The following is a 15,306-nucleotide window of genomic DNA, read 5'->3' on the forward strand; positions in this document are numbered from 1 at the left end:
GGAAGCCCAGACCTCCACCCTAGGACCCCTAAATCCTTGTTCTTCTTAACTAGCTGGCTGAAAGACCAGCTTTGTGCACAGGGCACTTCAGGGGATGAACAGTAATTCCTCCAATCTACAATCCCATGGAAACACATTAAAGAGGGGCCAAGGCACCTTCATTTCTCCCATAGCAAAGGAACACATCAGAGAACAGTCCAGAGAAGTACCTGGAGTTGTTGTGGTGGTGGTGTATGTTGGTGTTGGTGAGGATGTGCTTGAAGTAGTTGAGGTGGGTGTTGGTGGTCCAGTGGTTGTTGTTGTCGGGGTGCTGGTGGTGGTAGGAGTCTCCGTCGGCAAGGTCATGGTTGTTGATTTTGGTGTGCTTGGTGTGGGTGGAGCTAGAAACAGCAGGGACAGAGAACAAAGATACAAATGCATGAGTAGGAACTCAGTAGGAACTAAACAGAAGCTGTGCATGAGGCAGCTGGCACAGACCTAGAGAGCTCATCCCACCCTTAGCACTGCAAAGGTCCCTAGCATGAGCCCTCCTTTTCTGGCCCCAGAAAGCAGAATCCATGACAGAGAGGGTCATGGCCTGCTTTTCCTAGTGAAGAGATTGGTGCAGGAAAGTGCTTCTCACAAAATCAGCAAGACCATGTCAGCCTGAAGAAGGAAGCCTGTGCAGCCCACCCAGATCACGCCTCTAATAACAGGAGTTTGAAGCATGGCCTACTCTTTTCTCACACAGCAGGTCCATCTGGAAATATTGTCTCCAGCAGAAGCTTAAAAGTCCAAACCCTCCAAACTTCCTTGCAGACCAACATTTTCTAGGATTGTGACCTGACTTCAGTAGCCAATAGCCCTTTATTTCTCCAAAGGCAAAGTAAGATCACAGAGTATTTTTCTCTTAAATAGATGTAGATATTGAAGTTACTGGAGTGGGGACTGATGGCGTATACTCACATGTTGTGGAATGGATGTGTATGGGCGTGGTGGTAATTTCTGTTGAAGTCCTGGTTGTAGTACTGCTGGTTATTGTTGTCTGGGTGGTGGTTGAAGTTTGTGGTATAGTAGGTGTAATTGTAGGCTCACAAGGAATTTGTTGCCATTCACAACAGTTTACTCTGATTTCATAATTATAGCAAAGTGGCCACATAGTTATATCTTGCTCATCATTTTTACAGATTAGCCCATATTTAACATTACACTCTACTTTCTGACCAAGTTGTTCTAAGGTCAAATCAGGTTTATCCTTAGCCCTGCATTCAATTTCTTCAGGAGCTGTACATATTTTGTGTCCATGCTTTCTTATTTCATCATATGTTTCATAGTCACCACCACCTTCTTCAGGTTTACTAACATCAAACCACTCAGTCCAGTCACAGATTAGTTCTGTGATTATGCATGGAGCTGCAAGAAAAGACAGAGGTTTCAGAGTTTACAGAGAACATCCTGAGAAGATCCATTTTTTGTTTTCTTCCACTAAGGACTAGAGGACTGCATTTCAATTTGTAATCCTTCCAAAGAAAAGAGTTCTAAAATTGGTTCTGTATAACCAGGTCTTTAAACTGGAAGTTTTGCATCAAAATACAATTACCAAACTGAAGCGTTAAAGGTCCTTCTTCTCTCTATACTAATGGCACTTTTGAAATTCTAAAAAAATTATTCGTTTTTGTTTAAAATGTATTTTTTTCTGTATTGATTGTCTTTAATTTATTCTTCCTTTAAATATTCCTTTGATATTTTTAACAACCTTGTTTTGTATTTATAACTTACTTGTAGTTACTGGACGGCTTGTAGTGGATGCTGAAATAGAACAAAAATAGATAATTTCAAAAGAAATATAATAGTATTTTTTTTTTTTTGCTGACACTACTAACATTATTTCTACTATCCCATTATTGAAAAGCTAAATTTTTGTTTCAAAAATATGAAGGCACCCTATACATTTATATTTACTTTTTTTTTCACGAGAAATAAATCAACTCAAAATGCTAAAAGTCTTTCTTAGTGTGGTGTGATACAAAAATCCCTAAATATTGCTTTATCTGTGTCAACTGCAATCCCATAGAATTGTATATTCTATATTTAAAATATTTTCCTTAAAAAAGAATTTTTAGATCACATTTCTATTAATGACTTACCTGTGGTGGTGGTGGTGGTGGTGGTAAGAGTAGTGTAAGGGGAGAAGGTTGAAATGGTTGTAGGTGAAGATGCTGGACAAGGATAGACTTCAGCAGGAACTACAGAGCCATTTTCTGCACAAACGTATCTTATACATGTGTCTCCATCCTGTACTACTCCCACAGTAGCATCCACTTCATAACTTGTTCCATTGATGACACAAGGACATCCTGCAAAGAAGAGCTTTACTGTACAATTTTTCCACTACCACGTAAAAGGCAGAGGCAAAATTCTTATGGACAAGAGAGCACTTACATGAGTCATGCATGTTTTTCAGACCTGTACCTGGAGCTTAGATCTACTATATTGTGCTAATTTATCTTTACATTTAAAACAATGTTAAAACATATTTAATCAAGTTCTGAATAAAATGCCTGGTGGTACAGACTTAGAAAGTAGTTTTGAAAATGTTCTAAGAGAAAGAATAATTGCAATTTACTATCTGACACTTTTATATTAATAACTACATGTTCAGGAAGTGCAAACTCGTAGTGAAATCCATTAGTTTGGATATGGGACATGGGGAGAAAGACTGAAAGGGCTCAAGAAAAAGGTTTAACCAGAAGTACTAACAGCAAGGTTCAACAAAAGTACTGCCAAATTTTCTTTAGTCACAACTTTCACTAGCACTGGAAAGACATATTCTAAATAAATACTAAGCCTTTGTAATGTCAGACAGAGCAGTTCTGTGCATTTCCTTTTCTTTTTGTTTCCAGAAAAACCCAAACGTTATTTACCTGCGACTGGTTTACACTCTATGGATCCTGACGGGACACAGACACTAAAAGAAAAATATTCAAAAATTAAAATGTTGCTGATGTTTTATGACACCTGCTAGCAGAGTCAAGAGCACAGAAACATACATATTTGTCACTTGATCTTCATTTACACTACTGGATATTTTTCTGGGTATATTTTCTTGTATTGCCTACCATTTTTCTTTCAAACTAAGTCACCACTTTCAGTTCAACTGCGAGTTGCAATACTGCAATAATAACTGTTTTGCAGAGTGAATTTACAGCTAGATCAGATTATTCTCTGGTCACCATGTGGAACTAGAGGTGTAAATGCTGTCATTGCTAACACTCTAAGCATGAGCAATTAGGACTCAACTATCTCTTTCAGGGCAAGAGTATTCTAGACTACAGTGATTTTGAAGTCCCAGTTTTAAGTGAGAATGCAAGGCAGAGTAGCCCCTCTCTTCCCAAAGAGTAATGAGGATTGAATGGCTGTTTTAGAAGTTCATCAAGGTTTCATTATATAATTCATGACAGTTGACAGGTATAATTAATTAATTTGCTAATGCACTTATTATGATAACACTACCAACCTGAAATCTGGATTATTATGGGTTTGGAAAACTATGAAATTCAAGAATATACCAGATCTTCAGCTGAAGTTGCATCTCTATTTGTTTGAGCCCAGTAAAGTAGATGAAGGACTCGGCATATCCTAATTATTTTGTGAATTACTGCAAGTAATTTTTATATACCATATTGTACAGTTTTCTGAGGGTACTTCTTGCCAAAGAGGTACATGGGTTCCATCTTCAAGGTAACATCCACACTGATCTTCAGTCACACATTGCTTTGTCTCTTCATTATAAATAGGCTTGTCATTAGGGCATCTGGGGTAGCAACCTATTGATGACAGGTAGAACAGAATACAGGATGAAGAAAAAGTACAAAAAGTCAACTCAGTGATATGTTGCCTTCTGAAGGCAAATTATTCTCACTGAATCATTCATAGTGAAAGAAATTTAAAACTTCCTATTCAAATCAAACTATGGACAATTAGCCTTTCCAAAAGACTTCAACAGTTCTCATTGATAATACTGGTGTGAGGAGAATTAAAAAGTTTTTTTAAGAAAATCAGTGAAGTTTCTTTTTGTTAGTTCAATACCTTGGAGAAACCCCTAATTCATACTCATTTCTACAGGCAAGTAGTAATTTTAAGACAAAGAAACACCCCAATTTTTGTACAGATCACTATATCAATAATATTTTTGTGCAGAATATGGAAGCAGGTTCACTAACAAACAGGTTTTTCACTACATTTCTTGCAACATAAAACTTTGTTTATATGTCTTGAATACACCAATATCTCTACCTGGTGTACAGGTAATTATCTACAAACATTGTTTTTCCTTACCTCAGGCAGTGATCCAAATTTCACTGCAAGGGATTATTTGACTGTCAATTTTCATTCCATTTTTTATGTAAATACACTTAAAATAATATTCTGTTGTTATTATTATTGTATCTCTTTCCTCTAAATAAATTCTTATAAGTCCAATTATTAATGACATGTAGTTCTCTTTTTACTGTACTGGAGTTCTAAAAAGCCTTTAAACTGAAGCACCATGTAATTAACTGGTACTTAAAAGTCACTTTACACTGCCAAACTGTACTTAAGATGTCCTAACAAAAATAGATCTGCTCTATATTTCTATTGAAATTAAACAACAAAAATAATTAAGAAAGATAATTGGATATATAATAATCTGCCTTCTGACACCTCCCAAATCTTATCTATCTAATAACATAAGAATTTATTTTAAAATACAAAGGCTTGTTGGGTTTTTAAAGAATATTTTGGCAAGGGATTCTAGTTGATTTTTTTAGTAGGGCTTTTTGGTGGTTTGTTTTTGGTTTTGTTTTGGGGTTTTTTTGTTTGGTTTGATTTATTTTTTTATTTTAATTTTTTTACTAGCACTTGAAAGCAAAGTCATACTCAAGGCTTTTCTTGCCAATCCCTAAACTGGAGATAAGTGCTTTCAGTACAGACCAAAAAGACTCTATGGCTAAAAACACAGCTTCTTTCTCCAGCTTTACCATGTGATAAAACAGAAGATGCTTGTAAAGACTTTCACATTCTTGGATCATTGCTGTCCTTTTAATATGAAATTCCTGTTCCATTATCAACCACAAGGACTGTCAGCTACTAATATCTCATCTACAAAGGAAAGAGAATCTCCAGTACAAATCCAGTATATAGCAGCATCAGTGCGTCTGCTATAAAAGATAATTTCCAGTGTAAAGGTAGGTCAATGTTGCCAACTAATCTAGTAAAGGCAAGATGATCTAGTACATAAAAAATGATAAGGTTAAAAACATCCAAATATCAGTTTCTTGCTTCAGACTTGCTCTTTGCCATATCAAAGATTTCCCTGGTTTTGAAATACTTTTGCGTGGGATTCAAAATAACCATGGCATAATAATAATGCATGTTTCAGGATATTATCCAAACAGAGAACTAGTTTTGTGGCTGACAGTAATGTAACTATCACTCGTTAATGTTAATAAATAATAAATTACATTATAGAAAACATTTTTGTAATGTAAAGAAACTGGAGACAAACTCAACATAGCAGATTTAGGAACATCTCATCAGGTTGTCTGACTAGTCCACAATTATTAAAAGATATATGAACAAAGTTATACAAAATACAATATAAAGTGGCAAGGAATTTGTTACCTTCCAGCAGTGGTATTGTAAAGTTGGTGGTGACATTATTGATCATCCTGCACGTTGTGATATTACTGCCACAAGGCTCGTAGTGCCAGTCACACTCATTACGAGGGTTGTAGTAGTCACAGAATATTGCTGATGAGAAAAGAGAGAAGCTGATTAAAAACAAGCTTGCCAGAATGTACTTCTAAGCAGGCCTTTAAAGGTACAAGCTCTTCAATCTACAAGTTAAACTGGGCAAATTTCTATTGAGGTACAAGACCTGGACTTTCTGCTACTCTGCTTAAATTTAGGATACATTAAAACATTGATGCCAAAGACTGAAATTTTAAATATTCAGGGCACTGGGTAAAAATGCTTCAAATCATAAAGAAAAACTATTTAAAAAAAATTATTTTAGTTTAAAATTAAAGGTATATTTCTGAGAATATTTTTCTTCCACAGCTACTAGCAAACTCCTAAATATTTTTCAGTTTTATACAAAATAGTTCCATCTTGCTGTATCACACAGGCTGAAAGTCCAAGAGGAAGCATATGAGCCATTATGAATACAGCTTAAATTCAGCTTAGATGACTAGAGACAGAGGAAGGAGCTTTTATTAACTTATATATCAGAGCTAAATTAAACTTATAATTTTTGTTTCACTGACTTCTTGCACTTAAAAGCTCCAATTAGTCCAAAATCTGAATCTGAATGAATTTTTTAAGAAAAAAACATTATATATTTCCACTTCTTAGAATCTCAAAATTTTTATTTGAGTGCTTTTTGGGTAATATTACTTTAAATACTATTTTACATTAATTTATGATGTACTGGTATGAGTACTATCACCACTAATGGACACTGCTTAATATACATAGCACTGATTAGGTTCAGTGCTAAACATGGGAGTGATATATACTTTTTGCTAAAATTGAATGGAAGAGGGGAAGAGAGAAGAGAAGAGAAGAGAAGAAGAGAAGAGAAGAGAAGAGAAGAGAAGAGAAGAGAAGAGAAGAGAAGAGAAGAGAAGAGAAGAGAAGAGAAGAGAAGAGAAGAGAAGAGAAGAGAAGAGAAGAGAGCTGAAATATAAAAATTTACTAGCCTGTTAATTCTCTGATATGCTGAGTAAAGGTTTCACCTAGCAGCCAGCATGACCTTGCAATGACAGTACTAATGATTTATTTGACTGGCTTTCTGACAGCAGCTAGAAAGAAACAGTTTTGTTTGTCTGTTACTCACGGCAGATATCAGGAGTTCTCCAGAAAACACAGGCCTCAGCCTTGATGCACTCTTGGGCATACGCTGCAACCGCAGAGCAGAAACACTCACAGTCCCCACCAGTGTCACAGGAGCAGGCATCATGAACGCAAGCCTCATAGTATGGAAGTGGGTCCACCTGTCAGGGGAAGAAATGATGCCCCAGTTCATCTCCAAATTAGTTTTCAAATTAATATGTTTGAGAACTCTTGATATATGAGAATTGAGCTAGAAAGGGATGATACTGTGTCTAAAGGTTACCAAGTCACAAACACAGGCTTGAAGCTGCTCAATATGTTTTGGGGAATAATAGACTTAAAATAAAATAGCTGCTTCATAAGTTGCTATGACTGCAAAAACTAAGTATGAGTCCTTGGCAGTGCTCGCATTTTCTAATAGATTTCCATTTTAGTGCTCCCAAAACCAAGTTGAACTGATGCCAGTGAAGTCTTATCTTCCAGCAAGCTTTGCCAACCAAATGGTGAACAATGCCAGAAAGGCTTCATTTGCAGCAAATATTAAGCATGTAATTTTTTGCCTATCAGTTTTTAGAGTTTACCCAATGACACATTAAAAAAGCTTTTTTTTCTTTTTTTTTTTAATTTGAGACTGCAAGGGGAGAAACATAGACTGGATTTTTGCTGCTGAAGTAAGCCACTTGGAAACATATAACAAATTAATAATTGCTTGTGACTCTTCCACTGTGAGTTAAGAACAAACTGTTGCAATGGTAATTAACTTGTTAATATTACCATACATCAGGAAAGAGATGAGAAATAAAGAGGAGTGCTCTCTGTGCACTGTACTCTAAAAGCTGTGGGGCTGTCACAGTGTTTGCTGTGACAATTTGGCTGCACAGTTACCAGCAGCTGTCTGTCTAAACTATGTGATGTCAGTGGTGTCTAAAAAGATCCTTTTGTGGATCGAATAGTACAAGAAGTAGTAGCCTCTTCAACAGACACCTTTCATGTTTAGTATGAATTTCCCTCAAGAGATGGATCTGATGATTGTAAGGTCCTTCAGTACTTGTAATACTGTCTCTCAACAAGAGATGGAGCAACTGCGGCAAACACAGACCTGTTCAGGATACATTTCTGAAGCTAACTTGCAGAGTAGTAGCAGTGAAACTGTGGTGATGAATATGGGTTTGTACAGCTGGGGCTGCCACCACCACCACTGACACAGACCCATAGAGACTCAGACTACTTTGACTAAGGCCTCATGAAATGTTCTGACACCTGTAGCTGTACTGAAGACTTAATTGAAGATATCAATCCATTTAACCACCTCTTCATTCATTTCTGATGGTCTTTTTGGTTCTGCATTATCAGAAATGCACTGTGCTGTCTCATCACGTATTGTCTTCTACAAACCTTGGAGTGACAAATTTTGAAGACTTCGCTCTGGATGATACTGCATTCTTTCTCTGCCCAGGACTTCCGGTGTGGTTTCAGATCACAGGGCTTAATCTCTTGTGTGACATCTGGGCACATGGGAGATTGTTTCCAGGAATTTCCAAAATTCAGAGGATTACTGTCCAGCAGTCCACTCCTTGTTGTAAAGTCATTGTTTGCCTTGTCATCAAAGTTGCCACACAGACCACACACTTTGCCCTGGAAAAGAAAATTGAGTTTTTAAGTATACCATGGAAATGAGAAACAGTCTCTGATAAAGTAAGAGCAAAACATTGACATGAAAACGACAAATTACTGTCTGCGTAAATGATGACTTTCTTCTTTACTGTCAAATAATTTGTTCAAAAACTAAATTTTTATTTGTCTCTCCTCAGCAAATTTGTCAGCTGCCATGTTTTCCCTCCTTGAAATAATTTCTATCAACTGTATTTCCATATCTCTGTCTCCATATCCAACTTAAAACATTAAAGGGTGCCCATGCCTCTTACAGCTGGGAAGAATTATTTATTCTCCATTCTCAATTTATCTTAAATCATTTATTAACACAATCCTGAGGTAATTAATTTCTGCTCAAAGCAGTTTTTCTTAAAAGTTTCTAATATAATGATCACAATTTCTTAATTAGTGGAAAAGAAATTACAGGGACCCATTTTTCTTGGAAGAAAATGTATCAATCTGCCCTCAATGGTGAATTTTTGGTAGTGTTATTTAAGGTCCACCAATCCCCTCAAGTAACAGTGTGTCACTGTTTCTACAATGCCTCAATATTCTCCAATTCAGCATGCTGAATTTCAGGAAACAGAACCATGGCCATACATTGCATAGGGAGTTTGGTTTTAACAGGGCTGAGATTACATATAAATTTCCAAGCACATGTGCAGTCAATCCACATCCCCTAAATTATTTTGGATGATTGGCTATCAGTACTCACAAACTGAAGAGTATTGCCTGAGATGTTTGGGTCTATTGGAATAGCATCCTATGCATCCTGTGCAATGCATTGTGATATATTGTAAGAAACCCCAGAAGCACTTCTGCAAGCTATGACAGTAATAATGCAAGCTAACCATGAGTGCACAGAGGATATAGGAATTAGACATGGAGTCAGAATAAAAGAACATTTGTTTTCTTGTCTATTCACAATACTACTTCAGAAGAAGACAGACAGGCACTAACCTTGTAATCAGGGCTCAGCTTGATGAAAACGGTAGTCTTTTTGTCCCAGATCAGCATCACACCATTGCTAGCCTCAATAACCAGGTACAGGCCAACTGTCCTGTTCCAATACTGCACATCATCACCAACATCTCGCTGAATTTCTTTGTACTCTTTGTTCTCCAATTTTAATTCAGTTTTCTAAAAGATAAAAGAGAACTATTGTAATACTAACTTCTATGATAAGACAAAATATTAGGCACTTGTAACAATGAAACTCATTCTGAAGCCAGTAGCTCAAACTCTGGGATGACTCCCAAGATGGCAGGGAGTGTAGTACTTCTGTTTGAGAGAGTTTTCATCACTTGAGAACCTACACCTTTACAGAATAATTTGATAGGGACTCTAATGCTTGTTACAGCTTCTTTTAGGGGCATGACTTTAGAGCATTACACTTTTGGTAATGCTTGATTACTAATATGTACTGACTGTCATCACTCACCCCTAGGAACATTTTGATAGCCTTTGAGCAGGTGACTCCTGTAGTTCCACAAGGGACATTCTCTGTGATGATACTGAACGAGCCACTGGAATTTTTGTCACCACAGAAGTCCTATTGAAAAAGAAAAAAAAAGAACATGAGAAAATTAGGTAGACTATTTCATTGTAGTTCAATCTCATAAGAATTGCAGTCATTTAAATCTTCACAGTGTATAAATAGTTACTGCTCCTTCAAATTTGAGATCCTACACACATATCTTTTTACAGATGCATAGCCATATATGCATACTTCCATGCATACATATAAACAGTCTACACAGTCTCAGCCTTGGAAAAAGAGTGGGACAATAAAACAAAGTGAGGAATATATATTTAAATAAAATGTTCAAGTTTCTAAGCTTAGAATTTGGATTTATTTCACAAATTATAATTAGCTCTCACTGTAACATAGTTCTGTTACATGTCATTTATGATATCTATATCTGAAAAAAAAAAAACAAAAAACCATATTCACACAGTTTGCCTGCACTGAAAATACACAATTTATCCTGGCAGAATGTGTGAACCCCTTGGGAACAATGATGACAGGCAATTAGGAATGATAAAACCGAAGAGGAAAGTAGATTTTCAAGGCAATCAAATTCCTTTTCAGCCCTCATTATGAGCATTACCTGAGTAGCCACATATTCACAGCTCCCATCAAAGTCATAGAATTTCCCATCAAAAGTGTTATAATGGCCACTTCCATATATCATGCAAGTCCCATAGCAAATGTCATCAGTGCATTTCCAAACCCCTTTCTGGCAGGTGCTAGAAGAGAGCAGAGAAGTTGGATTTTCAGATTTCATGAAGAGGTTTTGGTTTTAAAAACTGCAGAACAAAACAAGTAACTGCCTGATATAATGTAATACTGAACAAAATATCCAAACCTCAACTTCCATTTTTAAGCCTGTTTTTAAGCTTATAACATGATTTTTACTCTGTTGAGCTACAATCTTTAGATCTGATAGCATTTTTTTTTAAAAATGAGTGAGTTTTTCCAACAAGAGATGCCCACTGAAAGCAGAGGTAACTACCACCCCCATACTGCCAGCAGAATCTGTATTTTCTGAGATAGCAATAAGTATTCCTGAAAATTAAGGATGATAATTCCAGCTTTTGCAGCTACTGTAGTACATAAGCCTAGATATGACTATGAACATATTGCATAGAATATATTCTAGAAGAGAGTATTCACTTATAACCCACCAGGTGTTGCAGTCCACTTTTATCTTGTCTCCAGAAGAATACCACTCATTGTTGTGAATGCACGGGCAATCGTTTTGTTCAACACAGCCCCCTCTGCCATCATCATATAGACCTTCAGGGCACACACAGCCTGAGACACACTCTGTCTGGAACTAAGGAATATAAGGAGAAATGGTTACCTTATGTCAAAGCACTGCATCTTAATTCCACTTCTTCACTCTTTAAAAACTGCATTTAACATCATACAGTCTAATATTGATTAGTTTTATAAGGTTCTTTTTTTCTAGGTTTCTAATGTTTGTCTTTTCTTTTTTGATTGTCTAAGAACTCAAATTCTTTTTCTGCTTAGAAATTATGGCTCTACTGAAGCCACAGTAAAGAGGAGAAGGAAACCATTGTGAAAATGGCAACAGATTAATATCATGGTAGGGGAAAAAAGGGTAGATTAAACCAAAGATAAATAAACTGCTAGTTACAACAGTATTTGCTGTGTAGCACCATGTCATGTAAAGAATACAGAAAAAAGAAAGCAAGGCACAAAGAAAACCTGAATACATACATGATCAGTTTGAGGAGTATGACAGCTAAGCTGTAGAGGTGTTTGTGAAGTCCACTTCGAGGATGCATTGCAGTCAAAGTATGTCTTGCTAGAAGAACATTCTTTTTCACCTGAATTGTTGGTTTAGATCAATCAAGGCAAAATAAATGTTAGTGAAAGGTGGTAGTTTCTCAGACAGAAATCTCAGTCTATCCTTATGAAAAAAATGGGCTCAGTGAAGAGAGAATAAAGTGAAAATGTGTTACTGTTTTACATAAAAAGAAAAAAACACGCAAAACAACAGAGAATTCAAAAGGGATGTAGGTTTGGGTTGGGAGGTTGACTATGGATTTTATTCTAGTTTAGTTTATAGAATGTCACTTACTTTTCATTCTTATTTTCACTGAAGTGCACTGGATCTTTGCATTTCGGCAAACACTAGAAAAGTGAAGTAAGTAGAAATTAAAAAAAAAAAGCAAGCTCAATATCTTCGAGTCTAAGGACTTGTTTATATACATTTGAGAGTATTTATTAAAGATAGCCTGCATAATTTCTACTGAAATTTCAAGGCCAATTCTATTGAATCACATGCATGAATTTTTCTGTTGGAGAAAAAGTGTAGCAAGATTTTAGGCATAATGCACAGAAAGGTTATGTTTTAAGGAATGACAGCTCCTCTATTATAATCTTTAATACTATGTTTTATGGCAACTCGGGAATTAGATAGTAATGACACAGATAATAATGGTAATTTAAATCAAAGTCTCCATTTGTATACACAGTGTATTTTCATGACTATTGAATTTATATGCTGCAAATTTGTTGACCTATATGCTTCTTCTGCTGAATGAGAGAAGGCATTTCACAGTTTGCACTGACGACTCAGACAGCAAACTGTTGCCAGAGATCATGGGAAAATATAACAGAATCATGAATGTTGTTTTCAAAAGCCTATTTTACAATGAATATATATCAAGGGGACTTTCCTCCAGTGGAAAACACAAGCAAACTGTGTGTGCTAGAAAAGCAAACATAACACATAGCTGGCCTTTTATCTTCCTTTCACCATTCTGCTTAACAAAGCCTTATTAACACTTCAGCTTCAGAATAACATTTGTCTATGAAGGCCAATACTCACACCTCCAAAGCAAGCTGCACTTCTCAATTATGTATAAATTGCATTGCAATAGAATAATGCTTTGCTCAGCATCAAGAGGTCATGAAATGCATTACAGACACTCATTAAAGTACCAAAAAAAAATCTAATCACATTACACCTAACAAGCAATCTTTAAAGGACTTTTTCCCCACAAACAAGAAGCCAAAATAAAACATACCAGCGTTCTCCATCTTTTGTGAAATATTCCCCAGATTCCAGGTATGATCCCTTGTAATAACATGGGCACTGGGAGATGGGCACACAGTTATCCTGGTTATCCAAGTATGTATTGGGTGGGCAGCCACAGCCGTCCACAGGAGCAAAGTCTTGCAAGCAATACTTTTCACCATCAGCAAGGGAGCGACAGGTTTGCTGGCACATTGTAAGGTTGTAAAGGAAGACTTGATTTCCTGGGCAAGAAGACGCTTCACTGCCTGCAGGGGAAAAGCCAAACTGATAAGTAAAAGATGCAGGATGGGTAATTTGGCCTTGACATCTCCATTTTGGTTTCTTTGGCTGTGCCAAATGTAGTGATAAAAACATTCCCTTAGATCTTATTAAAGCACAAAAATATCAGAAGTCACAAGTAACACTAACCTAACTTTACCAGTTGAAGACTTACTTTTAACTGCTACTAATAGTTTCTACTTTCATAGCCCTATTTGTTTCACATACTGATAATCAAATAGAGAGCGCAATATAATAAACTGCTAGTCTCAAATACACTGAACTGTTGATATAAAGCAAGGAGGATCAGAAACAAAGACACTGATAAGCAAATGCACAGTAAAAGCCCTGATGGCTGGGATTCCATTAGTAAATGGAATTATATTAGCTAGACTGGGGAAAGAAGATGAAAGTTAAAAATATTGCTTTCTACTTTTAGGTATAAAAAATTCAATTTACATATGAAGAAAATAACATGAATTAGTAAACATTACCAGCATTGCCTCTTTTTGGTCCATTAGACATTTCTAAATCCCTTAACAGTGGGATAGATCACTGACAACCAAATTCAGAGAGAGCCTGCTTATTTCTCATGGTTAATTATTTCCACAGGGATTACTGTTCCACTACTTACTGCAGACACTCTTTCTCCAGCCTCCCAGTATGACCCCTTTGAAAGCACAGGCTCTTGAGTAAGAGGACAGGGCAGCACACAAACATTCTTCATTGTCTTCACAGAGGCAGGTGTCATATTTACATTTCTGAAAAAAAAGAACAAAATAGTCAATAAGTCCACAGTAGATCAATGGGAAATTACAACTTGATTGCTACAAAAAGTTCTGTCTGTTTTTCCTGATGTTCTTTGTATTAATTCCTATGACCAGAGAACAATGAAAGGAACGGACAAAGACCAGGGAGTTAAAGTGCTGCTTCATTTCATACAAAATGAAAATATTTGGATGCTTATTCTAACCTAAGGCAAGCCTCTTGAACCTTTAAAAAGTATTTAGCCTCCTAAGAACATATTTTTCAAAGGATATTGATACAATTTGTTCCCAGTTACTAATTAGAAATTCAGAGATCCACAAAAACTAGAATAATAAAGGCAAAATATTAACCAGATCTACAAAGACCTTTACAACTTTTGAGCTCATACTTACTTCTAAGCATAAGCAATGATTTTAGAATTCCTTTTCCTCAGGTGATCTTCCATTACTGCTCAACAGAGATGAGCATGGGGAAAAAGAATTCATGTACATTCTGGCATGAAAATGATTTGATGCTACATTCCAACAAATATATGGTTGGAATTTTTCTTCCCACTTTATAGAAACTAATGTTTCTAAACTTAAACTATGTACATCTGCAACTCTTGAGTCTTCTTTTCAATCCAAATAACCAAGCCAATAAATGTGTCAAAAAAGTAAAAAGGCAAAATAAGTTTACATTTTTATTCAGCAGCAGTCCATAAGGATCTCATCATATGAGAGAGATACTTTGGATGCTATGTTGCTTGAACCAGTGAATGCAAAAACTTCAGCATCTCTTATGGACAAGTTACTGATGTCTCAAATGTTCAAACAATGATAAGTGTCTACAGTTAACCATCTGAAATAATGCAGTACTAAAAGAATGCAAAATTACAATACCTTATAGTATTCTGAAGGATCAACAGCTGAGTGACATCTTGCAAAAGGACCCTTTGGGTTTTTCAGCAAAGAACACCAATGCTCAGCATAATTTGCTGAAAAAAAAAGAGAAATTCATAACGTTTCCTTATCTTCCTTGTGCCATGCCTAGTTGTGCTGTCACATAAATGCAGTGCAGAAATACAAATGAGAGAACTGTGTGCATTCTGGGGAGTGGAGAAACTACATGCAATCACCACACATGTACTTCTAAGCCCTGATTCAGAGATATGCCATCATAAAATCAAAAACTGAAATCAAACTTTTGCAATTTCTAC

At 36.2% G+C, this 15,306-nt stretch overlaps 1 protein-coding gene across 1 annotated transcript in view; it reads right to left on the reverse strand.

Annotated features, from left to right (window-relative positions):
* MUC2 (mucin 2, oligomeric mucus/gel-forming) overlaps window positions 1–15,306 on the reverse strand; it is a 60,219-nt gene that overhangs the window by 30,226 nt on the left and 14,687 nt on the right. The window contains 18 exon segments of the mRNA XM_085582383.1: window positions 210–466; window positions 891–1,392; window positions 1,759–1,788; window positions 2,127–2,336; window positions 2,904–2,947; window positions 3,659–3,806; window positions 5,644–5,772; window positions 6,860–7,016; window positions 8,251–8,490; window positions 9,469–9,648; window positions 9,950–10,060; window positions 10,620–10,758; window positions 11,197–11,348; window positions 11,756–11,865; window positions 12,120–12,172; window positions 13,072–13,323; window positions 13,971–14,101; window positions 14,990–15,084. Of these exon segments, the coding sequence (XP_085438509.1) occupies window positions 210–466; window positions 891–1,392; window positions 1,759–1,788; window positions 2,127–2,336; window positions 2,904–2,947; window positions 3,659–3,806; window positions 5,644–5,772; window positions 6,860–7,016; window positions 8,251–8,490; window positions 9,469–9,648; window positions 9,950–10,060; window positions 10,620–10,758; window positions 11,197–11,348; window positions 11,756–11,865; window positions 12,120–12,172; window positions 13,072–13,323; window positions 13,971–14,101; window positions 14,990–15,084 (2,940 nt within the window).

The sequence above is a fragment of the Lonchura striata genome, chromosome 5 (genome assembly GCF_050655825.1).
Source record: "Lonchura striata isolate lonStrDom1 chromosome 5, ASM5065582v1, whole genome shotgun sequence".
Classification (NCBI taxonomy): Eukaryota; Metazoa; Chordata; class Aves; order Passeriformes; family Estrildidae; genus Lonchura; species Lonchura striata.